The following is a 23,051-nucleotide window of genomic DNA, read 5'->3' as shown; positions in this document are numbered from 1 at the left end:
TTTGTTGGAGGGCATCAGTCAGGTGTGGGAATCCCTAGGAAGACTATACAGGCTTGAAACCGGTCTCGACCAAGGGAATGCTGGGCCCTCAACTCAGTTGCCACCAGTAATCCTTCCCAGTTCTGGTGACTGCGTCACTACCACAAAAGCCTAGGCCTGATTGGCCGAATCCAGGTCTCTTTTGCTGGGTTTTACCTCAAATTGAAGGTGAGGCATGAGGGCCCTGGAAACCTAGAATGTGGGGGCTGAGGACCTGGAGAGGCAGCTGAGCTTGTATGCTAGAGAGGCTGGGGTGGGGGTGCCTTGGGGTTGGGAGTGGGAGGAAGGTGCTGGTGTAGAATGAAACAGAGGACACATACTCCCCTCTATTTGCACATCAGCCCTGTGTACACAGAATCAATGTTAAGTTCTCAAATATACATGTGAGAATGTGCTTTAGTATTTGCAGCTGCAAACGCCAGGGCTGAGAACATAGTTCATGCAAATGTTCGGTGTATTTTTGGAAGCTGGGCACACTAAAAGGCATGTGTATGTGTATTTAAAGCCAACTGACCCCAAAGTGAGAAATCTCTGCTTCTGGGCTTGTTTTCTGATGCGTATTGTCACTAAGTGCAACTGGCTGGGAATTTTAAATGGTCGTATTCATAACAAAGCATTAGTTATAACAGTCGGGCTATTGAGCATAGAACAATGCTAACATTGTGCCTTTTTATAAAAAACATATGGGGCTCCTGCTGAGGCAGTTGTGGGTTCTAACATTATGCTTTGCTTCTCTCCTTTGAACACTGTGGGCGGGGCCTCCGCTCCAAAGTCCTCTGCCTAGCAGGGCAGCTCGCTTTGAAATAGTCTGGATGGAATCTACTTATTTCTGCCTCTTGGCCCGTAGAGTCCCCACTGCATTCTCCCATTGTGATACTCTTAGAAAAACACTTAACAGTCATCAGGCCAACGGAAATTGTGTACTTCAGACAAAGCACTTCCAGCCCGGGATGGGCTTGAGGAGCAGTGCCTGTCATTGTTCCGTTTAACTGCACTTTGGTTCTGTCTGGGGTTTTCCACGGAGAGTTATGAGGCTCCTGTGCTTGTCTTTACCAGATGGAGAGTACGGCCACACCTCCTGCACCCATCTTTCCGTTTTGCCTCTGTCTTCTTCTTTCTCCCTTTTATGCCCCTTTCACACCGTTATTCCCTCAAGGTGCAAGAAGGTGCACTATACATGTTCAGCACTGGCACCACAGCCTAAGACTTTTAGCGGTGCTGTGTGAGCGGGCGCCCGAAGGCCGGTGAATTCGACCCGCCGGGGCGCTGCCAGCAGAGGGCACTGTTCTCCTTGTGATGAAAGCTACCTGTATTTCATAACGCCTCGTCTGCAGCTAGGAGGGCTTCTGGGCTAACCACAGGGCCTTTGCCTTCCCTGCTGAGCAGTGCTCGTTAGGCCTGACGGCTGGATCTGAGCCTTTTTGCTTCTGTCGGAAAGGAATTCTGGCCAGCCACTGGGCCTTCGTTGGAAAGTTGTTGGTTAATGAGAAGTGGGGAGCAGGGAAGCCGGGGGTGTTGATATCGAGTTATCAGTATCAAAAAGAGCCTTACTTAGTCCCCCAGGGTGGAAAAGAGGGTTTCACGGGTCTCTTTTGGGGGTTCTGCCTCTGTGTCTTTTTTTTTTTTTTAACGTTTATTTATTTTTGAGACAGAGAGAGACAGAGCATGAACAGGGGAGGGACAGAGAGAGAGGGAGACACAGAATCGGAAGCAGGCTCCAGGCTCTGAGCTATCAGCCCAGAGCCTGACGCGGGGCTCGAACTCACGGACCGGGAGATCGTGACCTGAGCTGAAGTCGGACGCTTAACCGACTGAGCCACCCAGGCGCCCCTGCCTCTGTGTCTTTAAGCCGTCAGCACACGCACCTGCTCGCCCCCAGCCCCGCTGCCTGCGGCGGTGTCCCTAGTTTTTTGCAGAGGGGCAGGCTTCGGCTGGCTTTGTTGCTAGGCAACAGCAGTCCCGCGGCCGCCTCCCCAGCTCCCCTAGCCCCACCCCCGCTGCACCTCCTAATGTGGATTTAATTAGTGTACTTTTTACCTTCAGACTGTGAATTGGAAACGGAATAGGGAAGCAGCGTTCCGCGGCGCCCCAAACCGGCGCGCAATCTGTCTGGAACAGACTGCTCTGCATACGGCGTACCTCCGGGAGCGGCTGCTGTAAACCTCAGGGATCCTCTCGGGAGCAAATCACCTTGCTGTTCATGCACATGTAAATCAGAAGCTTGTGAGGAGATTTAGGTCAAAGATGGTTGAGAATTGCAGAGAAAAGAGACGGAAGGGGAATGTGGGGGCAGAGGGAGGAGGGGCAGGAGCCAGCAATTGCTGTAAAGCAATCCTCTCAACGCCCCCCACCCCGGTAGTGTTACCATCTCAGGCTGGCTACAGTTTAGACCATCACGGTAGGGGGTTTACCTGTTGTTGCAACTTAAATCAGCACCAACTGCCCTCTAAGAAGACTCACCCCCCGCCCCCCCTCCCCCGCCGCCAGGAGATATCTGGACAAATTCCAACCCTTCCCCCCCCCCCCACCTGCCCGACTTGTTTCTCCATCTCTTCCTTTTTTCCTCTTCCCTGTAGTAACACCTGAGGCCACCTCTGCTTCACAGGCTCAAGTCCAGAGATGTGGTAGTTCTGGAAGGGTAAGGCCAGGACAGAGGTTCAAGGCAAAAAGCTATCTGGAGAACCATAAAGAGTCTATTTATGAAACCATTTTAAAAGGTCAAATAATTTCTTCCAGGAAAAGGTGAAAAAAAAAGGGGAGGGGGCGGAGAATATGGGTCCTGGGTGGTCCCAGCTTTATAATTGTGTTGAGAAGTGCTTTCAGTCCAGCTGGCTGAATGACATCTGGTTAGGTCTGGAAGGCGGGGTTAGGGATGCTAGAGGAATGCATATTAAGAAAGACATTGTGGTATCTATTTTTAACTAAAGTGATATCATACAGAACATGAGATAATCTCCTTTTGGTGGGAATATTTTTCCCAGCAGCTGCCATTGTTACTTATGTATACAGATACTAACATGCTAAAAGAGTGCTGATCGTGTAAAGCAAAGCCACAAATCAGAGCTATTTGGTTTTGGAATGCAGCCAGATACCCCTATGGGACCAACTGGGCACCCCTGGTGATATTTCAGGATGGTGTTGCAGTTCCCAAGGAGCTATACCTACTTCTTTCCTATGCCCCACCCTCCTCACAGCATGTAGGATAGGTACGGCCAGTCTTATGTCCCATGAAGGAGGGAGACAGAGTTTGGAGAATTAGGTGATTTGCCTAAGGTCACTAGATGAGTAAGGGCTGAGATAAGACCACCTTGCTTTTCTGCAGCAGGACACTGTGATGGAAAAGAGCACCAGAAGGCCATCCCTTTCTGACAGTCACTAGCTGTGAAGCCTGGACAAGATACTTACAATTTGTTGTGGTGTCAGTTTCCTTGCTTTAAAATCAAGATACTAACAGAACATACTTTATAAGGTTGAGGTTAATACTTGTGCAGTGGTTAGAAGCATGCTGGTGCTTAATAAATGCAGGCCGTATGTATATCACCACATATACCCTGGTCTTCATTAGATAAGTGAGACATGTTCAAGAACAACCCCCAGCCTCCCTGAAAGGAAGTGTAAACCTTTATTTAAAAGCTTGCTCTGGGTGACTCATACACATCTATATCAATGATCAACTTCTCCTGCATTAAAAAGAGTGATTCTTTTCCCTGTGATGATTCTAGCCAACTAAATTGTCTTAACTTATAAGCAACGTTTATTTATTTATTTATTTATTTATTTATTTATTTATTTAATGTCATTTGTTGGCAATACCCCTCACAGGTATACCTCCTGCTAGGCAATATATGTTACTTGAAAACTTTCCATATGCATATCAAAGTGTAATTTCCTACTGATTTACTCTATAGTTTTAGAAAGTCTTGACCTGTAAGGAAAACACAGTGGTTTTTAACCTAAGTTTTAGGCTTATTGATCCTGAACTCCTGCCAAATGTTTTACTTCACTTGGAAGGCTTGCAGCATGCCCTTCTGAAACATAAAGATTCTTCTGGCAGCTTAAGTAACCCTCCTCTGATTTGAGTGTGCAATAAACATTAGTTCCTATTATTACTACTTTGCTGGTTTAGATTTTGTCTTTCTCCAGGCAGGTCATACCTGTGTTTGTGACCTTTGTTATACTTTTTCAGTCAAGCCTCTCTTTTACCATGGAAAATCTCTAATATTTTATTCCATCTTCTACACCTTCAGCAACTGAGATTGCTATAATTATTGCCTCCCACAATTTTTCTGCAGAGGCAGATTTAATTTGCATTTTTAAATAATTTATGCAGTTTAGCTAGAGTTCCAGGCAAGGAAGGTAGAAAGGGTCAGATTAGAGCCTACATTCATCTATTTTTTTTTTTTTTTGATAACTGTGTGTGGCTGATGCCTTTATTTTGCAGATCAATTCAAACTCTTTCAATAATAGAATGCCAGGAAGAGAATGAAGAGAAACTGAAGAAATTTAGATTAGAAGACAGAAAAATACAGTAGCAAGAGCTGTAGAATGTTGAAGGGGAGTGCATTATCACACAAGCAGGAACAAAATGAGAGACTTGTTTATTTCATTGCTTAAATCAAAACATTCCATTAAGGATTGCCTTAAATAATGTCAGATGCCTCACTGATATATATGGAAGGGAGGAGCCGCACTCTTCTCTGTCACAAGAACTATTTGATAGAAGTAATGACATGCAGACACAATTCACAAAAGCAGAGCATTACCACAATAAGATATACAAAAAGGCTGGTTGAGCAAATAGATTCCCCATCTTTCAAAGACAAAAAGAGCCACTATAGTTACAATGTGTTGAGCCTGGGACCTCTTGGTGATATCTACAAACCTTTGCAATTATAGATGTGAGCAAATGTCTGGGGAAGTTAGGCCATTCCTCTAAGTTCACTGAGCAAAGAAATTCTGCATTTGCTATTTTGGAATAAGTTGTTTGCTTTCAGATGGCTTTTATGATTATTTATTTTTGACACAGAGAGAGAGAGACAGAGCATGAGTAGGAGAGGGGCAGAGAGAGAGGGAGACACAGAATCCCAAGCAGGCTCCAGGCTCTGAGCTGTCAGCATAGAGTCCGACGCGGGGCTCGACCCGGGCTGAAGTCAGACGCTCAACCTACTGAGCCACTCAGGCGCCCGCTTTCAGATGGCTTTTAAAGATGGATATAACATACTTCTTGTTTTTATAGAATTTTCACATAAAATAGTAGCTCTTTAAGTGTACCCACTATTATTTAACCAGTTATTTTTCTGGTGTAATGCTATGACATTTTTTTCTTTGAATATTTACGTACTGCATCGAAAGGCTCGGCCAGATTTGAAAAACCAGATTCAGGAACATGGCACAATGGTGCATTCACAAATAAATCACACTTAAAAAATTAAATATTCATGCCAAATCAAAAAAATCACCCACCAGTGCCAAAGACATTTTGTATTTCATCATAAAGACAACCACAAATTAAAAGTATTTGCCAAAATGCCTCTTTCTCTCAGTTAAATCATTCTTTCTCCCAAGATGCACTTGCTTCCTAATATTTAGCATTCACAGCACAACTGAAATTAATTACATTCACAATGGTCACATTCTGTCTCCAAGACTCTCTAGAATCTTGAACGCCTACAATGAGGTAGGTAAAGGTTTAAGGGTTTTGTTGGTTGGGACTAATTTCCTTTAGATCTTGATCATCTGTTTTTTAAATAGAACTCCAAAATATTTAGCAAAAGATTGAAAATGAGCATTTTGCCTAAAAATGGAAAAATATAATTTCAAAAGGCTATTATGAAAATTGTTTTACCTCATTTCAATTTAAAAATAGGATAAAAGCATCAGATTACAAAACCACTCTGTATCTTAAAGCTCACAAACTATCCAACACCACACAACATTTAGAAACCCTTGCTCTAGTTCTGGCTTGGGAGTGTGTAGATGCAGAGGTCCGGGTAACTCATGCAGGGGCCCTTAACTTCTGATCCTAAAATTCAAGTCTCCCAAGTTCAAGCCTGATTTCTGGAATTTGTTATAGGTAGCGCTCTCTCAGATCTTGATTCCCATCTTCGCAGACAGATCAAGCTTCACGCAGAAGCTAGAGGCGTAGGCCCACCTGGGTAAAACAGGCTGCAGTGGAGAAAGCTGGAAATAGGATGTAGCCACAGGTGTTGAGCCACTGTTCTGGGCAGGCTTGGACGGAGGGGCAGGCTGGGTTACATCAACCAAACTGAGCCTCAGGGACCGTCAGGTTGTGGGAGGCAGGCTGGGCACTAGCCCAGCGAAGGGCCCCGGAGTAGGTCGACGAGAGATTTCTGAAAAAGCCGGTAGGCCACTGCGGGTCTTAGTCTTTTTACGTGGAGCCATGGGCGAGGCACCCAAGAACTTACTCAAGGAGCCTGACTTCCTCAAGCCCCGGGCCAGGTCTTGGAGCATCAGGTCGTCGGCCAGGACACCCAGAAACGCGCTGGTGGTGGAACTGAGGATGGTGGCAGCCACTTGCACCGGGCGCCGGGTCGCAAGCGTGCCACCACTAGCTCCGGTAGCATCGAGCTCGCTAGAGCTTCGAAGGCTTGGGTCGCCGAGCAGGCGGCGGAGCGCGTAGGAGGCGCCGGGCTGCAGGTATTGGTAGGCGCGCCGCCCGCTATGGTCACGCACATGCACCTGCGCACCCAGGCGCACAACCAGCAGCACGGCGGCATCCTCGTGGCCGTGCAGAGCAGCCAGGTGCAGTGGCGTGTAGCCGCCGTGTGAGCGCGCGTTCACGTCGACAGGCGCGCCCCCGCGCCGCGCGACCTCCACCAGCTGCAGCGCCATCTCCCGGTCTCCGCTCTTGGCGGCCCAATGCAAGGCCGTGAAACCAGATATGAAGTCGCGCTTGGCCGCCAGGCCGCGGTCACGCAGCAGCAGCCCGTGCAGCTGGTGGGTCCAGCAGCCCGCGGCCGCCCGCACTAGCCACTCGTGCTCGGTCGGCTCCAGAGGCACGGCGGACGGCGGCGGCGCGGCGGGCACTTCCTCGGTGTCTGGGCTCAGCAGGCGCGGGCCGGCGCGCGACAGGCGCCTCAGGTGTGGGGAGCGGCCCGGGCCCAGGCTGAGGCCCAGGCCAGACTCTTCCACCGAGAGCCGCCGCAGAAGCAGTGGGGAGCTCCGGGGGCTCGGTTCTTCCGACAGCTGCCGGCGCAGGCCCTGTTCCTCGGCCCGGATCCGGAGCGCGGAGGGGGCCGGAACGCAGCGCACCGGCAGCATGCAGGGCTTTGGCGGCGGCGCGTGCCGAGGGAGTGGTAGAGCTTCTTTCGTGGCTCCATGCCCAGGTTCCTGGTCCGGCGACTCCGCTTGGGACAAGACCTCCTCCGACGGTGACCTAGACGGCGGGACCACGTCTGCAGAGAGTCCCTCAGAGGGCAGGGCTAGCTCAAAGGCTGGAATCTGGGAGTCGGAGGGTCCCCCTGACTGCTGGGCCAGACCTAACAGCTCCCCGTTCGGCTGAGTGGGCTCAGAGGCCGGATCCCCGGGGGTGTCCTGTGGCTCTAATGGCTGGGCCAGGTCCTCAAGTGGTTCCACCAACTGCTGCTCTGCAGGCAGGGATGGAACCCCCGAGCCGGGGGTTTCCCCCTGTGAGACGGAAGTGATGTTCAACGGAGGGTCTGGTATCGCGGGGGTGCCGGGGACGCACGAGGCCAGGGGCTCTGGTCCCTCCCGGGGCCTAGGTTTCTTCCTCAGCACCACGAACTTGACGCCGTCAAACTCCCTCACCACAGCCACGTCGTTGACAAATTGCTTGAAGCGGTCCCTGCGGGCGGCACGGCCGCGCGGGTCGCCAGCATCCAGGAGCGGCTTAAAGCGGCTCACCAGATCCGAGTTGCGCACCTTGCCCCCGTGTTCCTGCAGGAAGCCCAGCACGGCCGCCTGGCTCACTCCGGCGGCCGCGGCGGCGGCCGCGGCGGCTAGCGCCATGGTCAGTCCGGTCCCGCGGGAGAGCGGAGGACACCCCCTGCCACCCGCCCTCGGTTCCCGGCTGCCGGGGCAGGTGGACGTCGCCGCGCCCGCTGGGACTAGCCGGAGGAGCAGAGGTTCCGGGAGTCACGTCCTCCTCCGCCACGCTCACCTGTTTTCACTGAGGCGGGACGGGCGTGACCATAAAGCTGGACCCCGGTCACGCCCGCGCCGCGGGGCCCGGGTGTCTCCTGGAGAAAGGTGCGGGGGGCCGCGGCGCGCGCCCACCGCCTCCGCCGCGCCAGGCCCCCAGTCTTCGGGGTAGGTTTCTGCCTTTGTATTCTGTCCAATGGGCGCCAGGCTCCATCGCCCGTGCTCGGTGCTCGCCTTACAGGTGACGGTTGCCACCAGGACCGCGGAGGGAGTGGGGGAGCGGAAATTATCCACTGCACCCCTCCCAAGCCGGGAATTAAAGGCGCAGTGCCATGGTTCAGCTGGCTCCCGGTTGCTAGGTGGGCGTGTTTCCCAGGGATGCCGTGGTCGACAGGAGAGGGAAGGATTTTTATTTCCATAAGGAATAGTTAACCACCACAAAATATCAGGAGATTACTTAAAAGCAATATTTTATTTAAAGACCATCGGTATGTTTCCAATTGTCGATTCCTCTGCGTTTCATGGAGGAAAACGGCTTCTTGCAATCTGCAGCAAAGACAATTCATTGTGCATGGCCATGTATGTTACCCGAGGTTTAGAAGAGACGTTTTAATTTTTTTTTTTTTTTAGTGTTTATTTATTTTTGAGACAGAGAGACAGGGGAGGGGCAGAGAGACAGGGAGGCACAGAATCTGAAGCAGCTCCAGGCTCTGAGCTGTCAGCACAGAGCCCGACCCAGAGCTCTAACTCAGGAACCGCGACATCATGACCTGAGCAGAAGTCGGAAGCTTAACCAACTGAGCCACCCAGGCGCCCCTAGAAGAGACGTTTTAAAAAGCAGTAGTTTCATGATAAAATAGTACATTTTCACATGGAATTTTGAGAATGAAACCACAAAAGACACAATGAAGAAGAAACATCACTTGAAATCACCATTAACGTTTTGAAAGAATTGTTCTTCTCCACCATACACATGAGTATGCTGTGCTTTAAAACAAGGAAACAAAATTGTAATTGTGCTGTATTTAAAATTTTTCTTTAGGGGCGCCTGGGTGGCGCAGTCGGTTAAAACGTCCGACTTCAGCCAGGTCACGATCTCGCGGTCTGTGAGTTCGAGCCCCGCATCAGGCTCTGGGCTGATGGCTCAGAGCCTGGAGCCTGTTTCTGATTCTGTGTCTCCCTCTCTCTCTGCCCCTCCCCCCGTTCATGCTCTGTCTCTCTCTGTCCCAAAAAAATAAATAAAAGTTGAAAAAAAAATTTTTTTTAAATTTTTCTTTAATACGTAAATATATATTGAGCACCTAGTTTGTGCCAGTACCTTTTCAGGCTGTAATACATCAGTTAGCAAGACAGATAAAACCCCCTCACCTAGTAGAGCTCGTGGGTTGGGGGAGGGGGTGACAGAAGTAATATGGTGCATTCGAAAATTGTATAATATGCTAGATGAATACTATGGAGAAAATAAAGCAGAGTAAAACAGAGGAGGGGCAGACTGCCATTTTGCACCCTGTGTTCAGGGTAGGACTCTTTTGAAGGTCCCATTATACAAAGACTTGAAGAGATCAGGTAGTTATGTAGCTAGGTAGAAGAAGCTTTTCAGTTGAGTAAGCCACCAGGGCAAAAAAAAAATAGGATCAGCTTAATTTTCAAACACCATACTACAAGTAGATACCCAGAGGTGCCACTCAGTAGTAGTTAGCGAGAATAAGACAGGAGTCAAAATGCCACACTTGAAGCATAGCTCTCTACGTTGGAACTTGCTTGACCTCTCTGCACCTCAGTTTTCTTATCTGTAAAGTGGGGATGATAATAATGCTTACCTCATCATGTTGTTGTGAGGATTAAGTGAGAAAATAAACACAAAATACTTAAAACAATACTTGGCCCACAGTGAACATTCAAATTGTTATTAGTTGTATAACAACTATTATACTATTATCACTGACTAAAACAAAAACGAGAACAGTGAAATATGAAAGACCATCTTTTCCCCAATCCCATTTCCCAGGGTGATTTCTATCTTTAGTCCTATTTCCACAATGCTTAGTATTTAATCTTTTTTCTCCCATTTCATAGTGTGAACATTTTCCTCAATGACAATATCTATTCTTTAAAAATATATGATTTTTGAGCCTATGTGGCTCAGTCAATTAAACATCTGACTTTGGCTCAGGTCATGGTTTCATAGTTCGTTGGTTTGAGCCCCGCGTCCAGCTCTACACTGACAGCTCAGAGCCTGGAGCCTGCTTTCGATTGTGTGTGTTTCTCTCTCCCTGCCTCTCCCCCGCTTATGCTCTCTCTCTCTCTCTCTCTCTCAAAAATAAATAGGTAAACTTTTTAAAAAGCATAAAAATGTATGATTTTTAAACTAAAAAAATTTAATAACTTTTAAAAAAAGATTTTTTTTTTTTTTTTTTTTTGAGAGAGGGAGAGTGCAAGTGGGGAAGGGGCAGAGAGAGAAAGGAACAAAAAATCCACAGGGGGCTCTGAGCTGACAGCAGAACGCCTGATGCACGGCTCGAACTCACGAACCATGAGATCATGACCTGAGCCAAAGTTGGATGCTCAACTGAGCCACCCAGCTGCCCCTTTAATAAAATTTTTAATGTTTATTTTTGAGAGAGAGAGAGAGAGAGAGCAAGCAGGAGAGGGGCAGAGACAAAGGAGAACAGAGGAAACGAAGCAGGATCTGTGTTAACAGTAGCAAGACAAATGTTGGGCTCGAATTCACAAACTGTGAGATCATGATCTGAGCTGAAGTTGGACGCTTAACTGACTGAGCCACCCAGACGCCTCTAAAAATACATTTTTATTATGGCATCAAATAAATGTAGTAGTATTACACTTTGTTTTCTTATAGTTGGCAGTCTGTATTATTTCCAGTTTTTAATTCTTATGAATGGTGGTGCTCATATACAAAACTTTGTGCACATTTCTGATTAATTCCTTAGGATAGAATCCTACAAGTCGAATCACTAGGTCAAAGGGAATTATTTTCAAAACTCTTGAAACTTAATGCTAAACTGTTTTCCAGAAAAGTTACAGCCCCATGAAAGTACCTTGCCTTTCCCTCAATGGTGCTGAGTAGGATCTTTTAACTTGTCATTTTCAAAGGTGAAAAGTTGTATCTCACTCTAGTTCCTATTTATTTTATTACTAATGACGTTAAACTTTTCCCGTCTTATTTATTGGCTATTTGAATTTGTTCTTTTGTGAATTGCCTTTCTCCCCTTTCCCCATTCATTTTTCTTGTTGATATGTAGTTATTAACCTTTGATTATATATGTTGTCAATATTTTCCAAGTTTGTCATTTGCCTTTTAATTTTGTTTATTGATGACAACCATTTATAAATTGTAGATATTGTATCCTTTTAGCTTAAGAATGTTAGTGCAAAATCAGAAGGTACATCTCCCGGAGAGCCTGTGTGGCTCAGTCGGTTAAGTGTCTGATTTTGGCTCAGGCCATGATCTCACAGTTCGTGAGTTTGAGTCCCGCATCGGTCTCTGTGCTGACAGCTCAGGGCCTAGAGCCTGCTTTGGATTCTGTGTCTCCCTCTCTCTCTGTCCCTCCATGCTCATGCTCTGTATCTCTGAAAAATAAATAAACATTAAAAAAAAAAAAAGAAGGTACATCTCCCATTTAAAGGATAACTTTTAGGGGCATCTGGGTGGCTCAGTGGGTTGGGTATCAGACTCGATTTCTGCTAAGGTCATGATCCCAGGGTCGTGGGATTGAGCCCTGAATCAGGCTCCTCACTGAGTGTGGAACCTGTGTGATTCTCTCCCTCCCTCTGCCTCTCTCCCTACCCCCCCCCCCGCTTTGTCTCTGTCTCTCTCTCTCTCTCTCTCTCTCTAAAATAAAAATAAACAAATAAATAAAATAAAGGAGAACTTTTGAGGTCAATTTATTTAGTAATATTAAACAGTCTACATCAGAATCATAACAATGCCCTTCAAAGAAGTTCTTGCATTTTAAATATACAATGAGAACAGCGATCAGCTATCATTTATCTAAATAGTTATCTTTAAACTCAGCTTTTCTTTAAAGTCAGCTGAAATCCCACCCCTGTAAAGTCTTCTGCAACTGCCGCAGGTGCAGCGAGCCAGATACTCAGGGGAGAAGGCACTACCTGCCTTTGGGGAGCTCACTGCTTAGTGGACTAGAGAAAAACACAATTATGTTACCTATCCAAATGAAATCAATGCTCAATGGGCTTGCCAGCAGGCAGATTCTAAAAGGCATCTGAGGTCTTCAAGAAGCAGGCTATATGAACAATATAGGCAAGGGCTTGCAGGTTAGATGGGGAAGACAGAATTAAGGGTAAATAGTCTAGTGTGTTTTCCATTTGGGTGTGTGTCAGAGAGACAGAAGATAATGTTGGAAAAATAATCTGGGGTCATGGATAGAGGCTCTTAAATTCTAGTTTGGACTTTACCCTGTTTGCAGTAGAATACCGTGGAAAGCTTGCTTTCTTTCTTTTTAAAAAGTAGCTTCGATTCTCTTCTTTTTCTTTTCTCTTTTTTGGTTCTCTGAAAACATTGGGTTTATTTATTTTTTTATTATTTTTAAAGCTTTTATTTTAATTCCAGTTAGTTAACATAGAGTGTTGTTTTAGTTTCAGGTATACAATATAGTGATTCAACACTTCTGTACATCATGACAAGTGCCCTCCTTAATCCCCCTCACCTATTTCACCCATCCCCCAACCCACCTTCCCTGTGGTTACCATCAGTTTGTTCTCTATAAGCTTTAGTTATTTTCTGATCATAAAATTGATGATTATGTTTTCCCAATTCTCAGTAATTTCCAAAATATAAGAGAAATGGATCACATGTTAGAGAATCATTCTTAATTTTTGTTTATTCTGCAAAGTTTTCTGTATACGTCCATAGGTATAAACACAGCCAAATATATGTTCTATACAGATGGAATTAGACCACATGTTGTTTCATGACCTATGCTTCTTTACAGCCTGCTATGACCAATGCCAGTACAGCGAATGGATGGTGCTACTGGGGTGGTGGCAGGTCCCTGGGAGAGATGGTAAGGGACACTGAGCTGGGTGGGGGGTGGGCAGAAAGACAGAGATGGATGCCAAAGCTATTTCAGAAGCAGAATTGGCATTATACTGCCTGTTTTCATTCTTAGTCATATTCCCTTTGTTGTGATTTTCATTTCCATAGCTGCTTTTCACATCTTCTAAGCTTTTTCAGGACAGACTGCTGGGTGCCTTGGAGAAATCATTCTGTGATCTCATAGGAAGTGGAGCCTCAATCAACTTGGAATTTTGTTATAGGCCCCTCTCTCCAAGGGGAGGAGGGAGAAAACCCCCTGTTAAAGATCATTACTGATGTATAGAGTTTGAACTCATTCTGATTATGATCACTAAGAATAGACCAGGGATTAAATACTGATTGAAACGGAATTGCTGGTACAAGCAAAGTCTATTGACAGTGCCTAATGGGCTCCAGGCTCTGAGCTACACAAAGCAATGTGCCCAAGGTCACAGTTTATTATTGGCTGAGCCCAATACTAATTTGTACTCGTTTGCCATTTACAATTAGATCACCGATTACGTAAAAACAATGTTCTGAATGTTTAACAAGTAAAGGGGAAAACTCCTCAAGTAAAAATCTAGCTTAAACCTTTATATTTGTGCATCTAAACATACTCAGCTTTACTATTTTAGGTGATTATAATTCGAGCAAGCATTAAGGCGAGGTTGCCAGTGACATCCAGTTCCCCAGGCTGCTTTTAAATTTTGGTGCCTTGCTGCCAGTGAGGCCGCTGAATCAATTCTTCCAGCGACCAGGCAGTTTGCTCATAAATATTAGGAAAATCAAGTATAAAATGTACATTTATAGCAACGGTAAAATTTTATAATGTGTCTTGAACATGGGAGAAAGCAATGGAAATTTGTTTTCTATGTCATTTCTCTCATTTCTCACATCTCTCAAACATTTTTTATCTCAGTATCTTAAATTTGAAGGTCAGGGTAGAAGGCTCTTCATATTTTTTAAAGCCACATTTTAAACCATATGTAAGATTTTAAATTCTGCCTAATCTGTATTATATCATGTTACGTTGTATTGTATTGCCTCTTCCAACACACAGTATCCTTTGAACCCCATGTCTGGGCCCCACAGAGACCCATAGTAAATGTTTCATGTTTGTGAGTGTCTGGTCGCTGTCATGGGACCAGAATAGGCCCCTTCCACCAGGCTTCATCCACCACAGTCTGGCCCCTGTACTTCCTGGTGTCTCACCAAAGCGTCATCGTCGGTAAAGAAGAGTGTCTGGGGCCTCTGGGAGCTCCAAGGACATGAAGGGGATGGGCTGCCCAGAGTGGTTGTAAACGGACTTTGCCCAGATAGCAAGCTTTTGCAGTCATAACTTCCGGAACAAATCATGTTTTGTTCTTGCTTACCAGCCTAGGGGAAGCAAGAAGGGCCTCTTTCTCATCATGCCTGTGACTTGTGAAGCTCACTCTTCTTTGAGGTCAAGAGACTTTATTTCTAAATCTTAATGACAAGTGCCAGATCCCGTGCTGTAAACTGAGTTTTTGCGTCTGTGGCTCATTTTTCAGGATGCTTATCAGATTCTGCAGACTTGCTTGGTTGGTTGGTAGGGCACCTGTAGGCCTAGTCTGTGGAGACTTGGAAAGCTGTCTGGCTAGGTGAGTCATGAGGAGATGTGGTCCTTTGCTACCTTCAGTCATCCCTTCTTGGCCTGTTTTATTCTCATAGATGAGTTTTGACTAAAAAAAATTGACCCCCCCCCCCGAGGGATATTTTGGGGATCCTTTTTATTTTCAAGTGAGTCAGTGTCTAGATTAAGAGAGCTTAGTTTGAGAGGTCTGCAATGTACTATTTTAACCATTTCCTTAATTGTAAAGTGGAGTCTTTGCGTGGGTCAGGGTGAACAAAGCAGCGATCCAGAGGCCAGGTATCCATTCCACTACCGGTGCCCGGTTCACATGGGCTGAGAGAAGAAGCACCGAATGTATGGAAATGTGAGATCCCCCAACAGCATCTGGCTTTAAAGGTGGACAGGTAGAAACAGTTCAAATCTGAAGCCTTGTACTAGTATACTATGTTTAACTTGCCTTCTGTGTAGCAACAGGACTAAAGATAGGAAGAATTCTTATGTATCAACTTATCCAGCTTCCTAGTCAGTGGTTCTAAGAGCTCATTAACAGAGAGCTCAAAATAATTTGAAGTAAGTTACACGAACACCCTGAAACTGAGACCCTCCCTTCCAGAAGGGATGTGCTGGGGGAGGAGTCCAGCTGAGGTCTGTGCAGTTGGGGTGTGGCAGGAAGTGGGAGGTGGGTGGTGGGGTGGGCAGGCAGCCAAAGGGCTAATTCCAGGTCCTCATCCAGATCTACCTGCTTGCCACTTGGAGACTATCAGCTAAGTAAATATCGAACAGTTTTATTAACAGCCCTCAGAGTTATAATTTGTGACATGGAACAATGAGCCAGAAACAGGAAGCTGAACTCTGCCTCTCAGGCTATGGTCTGGGGAAGGAGTCATCAATAGTATGGCTTTTACTTACCTGACTGAGCATCAGTGAAATACAAGCAGTGCTACATGAAAACATGGATAACATAGGCCTTTTTCTGGATATCTACTCCCCAGGCGGCTTAGGCTCACAGAAGCAAGAAGCTGTGTCTCACCAGTTGAGATAAAACTCGAAATGTTCAATAAATACTGATAAGGATGGAATGGCAACGATCTGTCACATAATAGTGACTTTCTTTGATTTTTCTGTTTCAGAGTGGGGTCAGAGGACACTGTCATCAATAACTATTTCAATTTTTTTTTTTTTTTTTGGTTTATTTTTGAGAGACAGAGGCAGTATAAGCGGGGGAGGAGCCGAGAGGGAGACACAGAATCTGAAGCAGTTTCCAGCTCCGAGCTGTCAGCACGGACCCCAATGTGGGGCTGGAACTCACAAACTGTGAGATCACGACCTGAACCGGAGTCGAACGCTTAACCGACTGAGCCACCCAGGCGCCCCCATCAATAACTATTGAACAGCTGGCTATTCAGTATGTTCAACAGCTATTGATAATGGTGAAACAGTAACAATTTGCCCCATGACGGTGACTCTCATCACTTTGATTGTTCCTTTTCAAAATGGGAATAGATGCTCTGTCCGCATAGCTGATTCTCGCTTGGGGGTAACCAAATTGGACCTGCTATGGTAGGTTACCTTGGTTCAAGAGGCCCCTGGTTGCAGAAGCAAGGAGTGAGGTCACGAGAGGACTGCTTCTTTTGGACTTTTCTGCATGTAGACTTCTGGTGACCTTCTCAGATATTGATGGAATGGAGGTGAGCTTGGCAAGGCTACCGGCACAAGCTACACTAACCCTGCAGGCTTGGGTTCCAGACGGGATGTCTAGAGCAAGAGCAAAGGGACAAATACACAGAAGTACTTGGTGGCGGTCGGCAAGAGGAAGGGTTCCACTTCGCCATCCAGTCTCTGAAACACAAGCGATTGAAGGTTTCTCTCAGGAAAAGGCTGAAGGCTGCAGCTCAGCACTGCGTTCTTTCCTCTCTCCTTCCTTTCCCGATTTTTCTTTTCTTTAGCGATGGCGACCGAATTTCCTGGGAAAAATAATCCTTTCTTTTTTAGCTGGAAAATTTTGGCAAAGTATCACAATGTTCTACTGTCCTCAGAGCTCAACATACTGGGCCTTAGAAACTTTCCAGGGGAGAGACAATAAGGCCACAGTCTGCACAGAGCCTTCTGTGTGACTGTGACAGGGAAGACAAAAACAATCACGTTAATGTTGTTGGTTAGGATTGGGTTTTTTTGCTGCTGCTTCTTTGTGATAGTTGTTCACTATTCTGTTTAAAATTTTAAAGAACATCGTTTATGTCCCCATTAAGAGAAATTGTTTATGTCTCAAAGTTAACAAATCCTGTGTCTTATTTGTCATTTTTCCATTCAGAAGGTGTAGGGGGTTGAATGGTGGCCCCCCAAAAGATAGGTCTGTGTCCCAGAAAATGAAATGTCTATGTCCTGTGAAAGGGACCTTATCTGGAAAAAAGATCTTTGCAGATGTAATTAAGGATCTCCAGATGAGAACAACCTCGATTATCCGTTGGTTGCTAAATCCAATGACACGTGTCCTTCTTTTTTTTTTTATTTTTTTATTTTTTTTAGCGTTTATTTATTTTTGAGACAGAGAGAGACAGAGCATGAACGGGGGAGGGGCAGAGAGAGAGGGAGACACAGAATCGGAAGCAGGCTCCAGGCTCCGAGCCATCAGCCCAGAGCCTGATGCGGGGCTCGAACTCACGGACCACGAGATCGTGACCTGAGCCGAAGTCGGACGCTCAACCGACTGAGCCACCCAGGCGCCCCGACACGTGTCCTTCTAAGAGACAGAAGAGAAGTCAGAGAAAAGGAGAAGGCCACGTAAAGACGGAGGCAGAGATGGGAAAGATATAGCCGGGGAAGCCAAGGCACTCCTGGAGCCACCAGAAGCTGGAAGAGGCAAGGAAGGATTCTCCCCTCATGACTTTGGAGGGAGTGTAGCCTGCTGATGCCTTGATCTTGGGTTTCTGGTCTCCAGACCTGTGAGGAAACAAATTTCTGTTGTTTTAAGCTGTCCAGTTTGTGATAATTTGTCATGGTAGCTACAGGAAAACTAATATAGAAAGTTAGAAAAAAATGGGGGATTTATCCAAATCTTGCTGGACTGGAAGGTTCCCTCCTGAAATGGCTTTCCTCAGGTCTATAGGGCTCAGATGACCCAGGGCTGTGAAGAGACCCGGCCCAGGCTTGTCTCAGCTAAAACCCATGGTGTGGCTGCATGTTGGAGAGTCCTGGTGTGCAGATCAAATGTTGGGAGCAAAAATTCCCGGGGAGCGTAAAGGCACCCAGACCCCAAGGCAGGCTCCTCATTCTGGGAGGCACTGGAAGTGTTGAGATGGCAGGCCAGGAGACTCTTTTCCTCCACTTGGGAGGAGTGTTTCTTGATAGTTCATTCACTGAACTCCTGGCCTCTGTTCCTCTTCCAGCCATGACCGACTTTGACTTTCCCAGAGCCCCCACCACCTTGCGCTGCCCGCATCTGTCCAGAAGCATCTGCAGAGTGGTATTCCAGGTAGTCACCACCAAGCTGACAGATGATAAACAAGATGAAATATCTTCATACTTCTAGCATGAAAGGATATTAGGGGACGGTTCCTATCCTCTATAAAATTGCCTGGTAGGGAAAGCAGGCACATAAAAAGAGATCTATGGGAGGATGTGCTCAGGGCTAGACAGAGATCTCTTACCATACGGGGGTGCCCAGAGGAGGGAGCACATCTTGGGAGAATCTGAAAACTTTCTTTTTCCTTTTTATGTTATTTTTTTTTAAGTTTATTTTGTGAGAGACAGAGAGCGAGCGTGTGGGGGAGGGGCAGAGCTAGAGGGAGAGAGAGAAAATCCCAAGCAGGAGCCCTGGAGTCAGTGTGCAGAGCCTAATGCAGGGCTCCAGCTCACAAAAGCGTGATATTGTGACCTGAGCTGAAATCAAGAGTCGGATGCTAAACTGACCGAGCATCCCCAAAATCTGAAAACTTTCTGAGAAGACAAGAGATTTGAGCCGAGTCATGACCAGAAACTCCACAGGCTGAGAAGGGAGGGAGAGGAAGGCACTCTCAGCAGAGGCATCTGCAGAAGCAAAGACATACAGTGCTCTTGTGGAATGGCAAGAAGCTCGGGGTGAAAAGAGAACGGGGAGAGGATGGCAGGGGGTGGTAGGTGAGTGCAGAAACAGGTTGGGAGGGTGGTTGGTGCCAGACTATTAAAGGCCTCACACATCCTCGATGACTCAAACCGAACATGTCCAAACTGAACTGGTTATCTTCTTCTCGAACCCTCCTGTCCTTCCCACCAGGGATCTCCAGCTCATAAAAAGGGACCATCACTCAGCTGGCAGAGACCCGGGCACTGGACGTGGTTCTCCCAAACCCTCTTTGCTACTTCTTGAATCCATCCAGCTGTCTCCATTTCCACCAGCTGGGACATCTACAATTGTTCTCCTGCCCTGCCCCAGCCCCACCCCTTCACACCCCATCCTCCTTACTCCCATTCTGGCTCACCTCCATTCCATTCTCTGCCTGCAGCCAGAGCGATCCATTTAGAACACAGATTTAATCATATCACCTGGTCGTCTGTGTAAAACTGTCAACTATCTTAGGTGGCTCACAAGACCCTCTATAGTAGAGCTTCGGATCAAAGCACTACATACGCAGAGGAGCTCATCATGGAAAGCAGTTGTGCTCCAACAAAGCCCTTCCCATCCCAGGCTTCCTTCCTAGAGACACTCTGTCTCTCTTTTCTTTTAATGTTTATTTATTCATTTTTGAGAGAGGGAGAGAGAGAGACAGCGTGAGCAGGGGAGGGGCAGAGAGAGAGAGAGAAAGAGAGAGACAGAGACAGAGAATCCAAACCAGGCTCCGAGCTGCCAGCACAGAGCCCAACGCTGGGCTTGAACTCACAAACTGTGAGATCATGACCTGAGCCAAAGTCAGACACTTGACTGACACATTCAGGTGCCTCCCCCGCCTACAGAAACTCTTCCAGCAGTTCTGAGTTTTGTACTTCTGGTGGTTACCTCTATATCCCCAAATATTGTTCTTACACTGAGATTTCTTGGTTTATCAATCTTGAATATCCTAGTATAGCAAGGGTATATATAAAGTATCTTTGACTTCTATTACCTTTGTCTCTCTTCTCTGTCACCAGACTATTTGTAGTTCTTCCTCAGACTTATTTTGAAACCTCAAAAAGTATACTTAAACCTTAACTTCTTGCTTCATCAATCTTCAACAGTTTTACCACTATCTTCCCCCTCTGTAAGATGAGACCATTAGAGTTCCCAGCCTACTATCCACCTTACCTGACCCAACCATTCTGTGCCTTATGCGTTATGCATTTTTGTGATGTTTATTTTCCATTTAAACACAGTGAAATCTCCCATAAGCTTTTTCCAAGTTGATTTTAAAAAGAAAAAAAAAAAAACTTTGGTTTTTTACTTTGTGATAATCACCAAAAACTGTTCGGTGCAGCTCCTATCTATGCTATGTTTCAGTTTGCTTCATATCTGACTCGGCATTTCTTGTCTACTTTATGGGTTTTCTGGAAATGTAATTGTCTTTTCTTTCTTTCTGTTCTGTGAGTTTGCCAAACCATCAATCATACTACCTATTCTAATGAACCCCTCTCCCCAACCCCCACCTCATATCTCTGGTCATGCCCACTGGGTGGCCGCCCCAGCTTGCTGCACAGCTCTGGGCTCTCAACCTGGGACTTCCTTTAACTGGGTTAGATGCACTGTTTCTGACTGTCGTATCTTTCTCTTAGTAACTGCTGAAGCATGCTGTGAAGTAATTTCCGAAGAAAGAATGCTTGGGGGATGATTTTTTTTTTTATTTACCTTTTTTCATTGTTGTTATGGGAAACTTCAAACACATATAAAAGAAGAGAAAATAATACCATGAACCCTTATATACCCATCAATCACTTCCAATAATTATCAATTCTTGGCCATCTCTATTTCACCTGTATTAGTAGCCACTTCTCACTACCCCCAGGTTATGTTCAAGGAAATCATGTCCCAGGTATCACATCACCAGTAAATATGTAAGAATATATCTTGGGGGCACCTTGGCTCATTGGGTAAAACATTTGACTCTAGATTTCAGCTCAGGTCATGATCTCACACTTTGTGGGTTTGAGCCCTGCGTCCGGCTCTGTGCTGGCAGTGTGGACCCTGCTTGGGATTCTGTCTTCCTGTCTGTCTCTCTGTGCCCCTCCCCAGCTCTCACTCAAAGTAAATAAGTAAACTTAAAAAAAAAAAAAAAAGAATAGGGGCGCCTGGGTGGCTCAGTCTGTTAAGTGTCCAACTTTGACATGGGGCATGATCTCATGGTTTGTGAGTTCGAGCCCTGCATCGGGCTCTGTGCTGACAGCTCAGAGCCTGGAGCCTGCTTCAGATTCTGTGTCTCCCTCTCTCTCTGCCCTTCCCCCACTAATGCTGTCTCTCTCTCTCTCTCTCTCTCTCTCTCTCCCTCTCTCTCTCTCTGTCAAAAATAAATAAACATTACAAAAAGAATATATCTTGAAAAGGTACAGGCTCATTTAAAAAACATAATCACTATGCTATTAACACGCCTAAAAAATAGCTATAAAATCTTAGTATCATCAAATCACCAGCAGTATTCAGATATCCCTGATGTATATAAATGTTTGCTTGTTTGAACTGGATCCAATTACATTTGTTTGATGTGCCTCTTGAGTGTCTTTGAATCTATGGTTCCTCCACCTCTTTTTTCCCTTATAGTTTATTTGTTGAAGAGAATTGTTTTTTCGGTTTTGTTTTTCTTGTAAAATTTCCCACAATCTGGATTTTGCTGATTGCATTCCTGTTGTGACATTTGACACAGTCTTTGATCTCCTGTACTTCCTGTGAATTAGTCATTAAATCTAGGGTCTTGATCAGATTCAAGTTTGATTATTTTGCAGGCACTTTCTTAGGTGGTATTGTTTACTCCCAAAGAGATGCACAGTATGTCTACGTGTTTCTTTGCTAATGACATGAGCAGCCACTGGTGATCCTCGCCTACATGCATTATATTACTGCAGGTGGCAACCTGGTGATATTCTGTCACTCCTTCTGTAGTGGAGAGATAGGTCCCCTCATTTACTATTCAGTTACTCTGAGGTTCCTATGGGAAAGGTTGGATAAATTCCCTTTATTTACCATTTTTCAGAATAATGAGTCCCTAGCATCTCCCAAGGGCAACCTGTGAACTTATAAAATTTTAGTCATGGACCTAAGCATGTTTGATGTGTTCCGATTCATTACAGTTTTTATCCTTATGGATGTTCTCATCATCCCTTCTTTTGCCAGTGCAAACTTTGTTCAGTTGGCTCCTGAGACTCTTGCCTTTTTCTTCCTTGGTATCTGAAATGATGGATGTTCCAGTTTCATATTATATATTTCCTGTCCTAGACATGTAATAAACTATTTCTCATTGTTACCGTGTTGGCCATATTTTCAGACCTTTTTAGTAGGTAGAGCTAGAAATGAATATTTATTTTTTAATTCATTCATTCACTAATTTTTGGAGAGAGAGAGTGGTGGAGGGGCAGAGGGAAAAAGAATCTTAGGCAGGCTCCATGCTCAGTGTGGAGCCAACACAGAGGTCGATCCCATGACCCTGGGAGCATGACCTGAGCTGCAGTCAAGAGTCAGATGCTCAATGGACTGAGCCACCCAGGTGCCCCTAGAAATGCATTTTTAGAAAGAGAAAATATATCATGAATTCACACCAAAACGTCTAAGTCAAATTGAAGAGTAGGGATTTTTACTTAACTTCATGGATCTTAAATCTCTTTTTTTTCCACACTCAGTATGAAGTCAGCTTTGTACCTTTTGAAATGTCTGAACAACTCTTTGTTCTCCCTTAGGCTGAATTGACAGATTGGCTTGGTAGAGAATTCTTGGGTGAAAATAGTTTTCCATGCAAGGTGCCTGGGTGGCTCAGTGGGTTGAGCATTCAACTCTTGATTTTGGCTAAGGTTATGATCTCACGTTTGTGGGTTTAGCACAGCACGGAGCCTGCTTGGGATCTTCTCTCTTCCTCTCTCTCTTCCCTGCCCCCCTCAGTCCTGCGCACACCCTCTCTCAAAATAAACAAATAAACATTAAAAAAAAAGAAAATAGTTTTCCGTGAGAACTTTGAAGACATGCTCCATTTTCTTCCAAGCAACCAATGTTGCTGTTAAGAAGTCTAGTGCCATTCTGCCATTTTCGTGTATAGGGCCTTATTTTATTTTATTTTGTTCATTTGAGGGAGCTTTTAGGATCTTTTCTTTATC

General features: G+C 45.7%; 1 protein-coding gene across 1 annotated transcript; it reads right to left on the bottom strand.

Moving 5' to 3' along the window:
* Positions 1-4,618: 4,618 nt before the first annotated feature.
* SOWAHA (sosondowah ankyrin repeat domain family member A) lies at positions 4,619-8,440 on the bottom strand. The gene has a single exon (XM_045488630.1). The coding sequence runs from the start codon at positions 8,026-8,028 to the stop codon at positions 6,322-6,324; it is 1,707 nt and encodes a 568-aa protein (XP_045344586.1). The 5' UTR covers positions 8,029-8,440; the 3' UTR covers positions 4,619-6,321.
* Positions 8,441-23,051: the final 14,611 nt, after the last annotated feature.

This window comes from Leopardus geoffroyi, chromosome A1 (assembly GCF_018350155.1).
Source record: "Leopardus geoffroyi isolate Oge1 chromosome A1, O.geoffroyi_Oge1_pat1.0, whole genome shotgun sequence".
NCBI classification, from domain to species: Eukaryota; Metazoa; Chordata; class Mammalia; order Carnivora; family Felidae; genus Leopardus; species Leopardus geoffroyi.
The sequence above is the reverse complement of the archived record's forward strand: the minus strand, read 5'-3'. Positions and strand labels throughout refer to the sequence as shown.

Coding starts and splice junctions, on each gene's coding strand:
- SOWAHA (XM_045488630.1), bottom strand. CDS start 8,028: ATGGCGCTAGCCGCCGCGGCCGCCGCCGCGGCCGCCGGAGTGAGCCAG.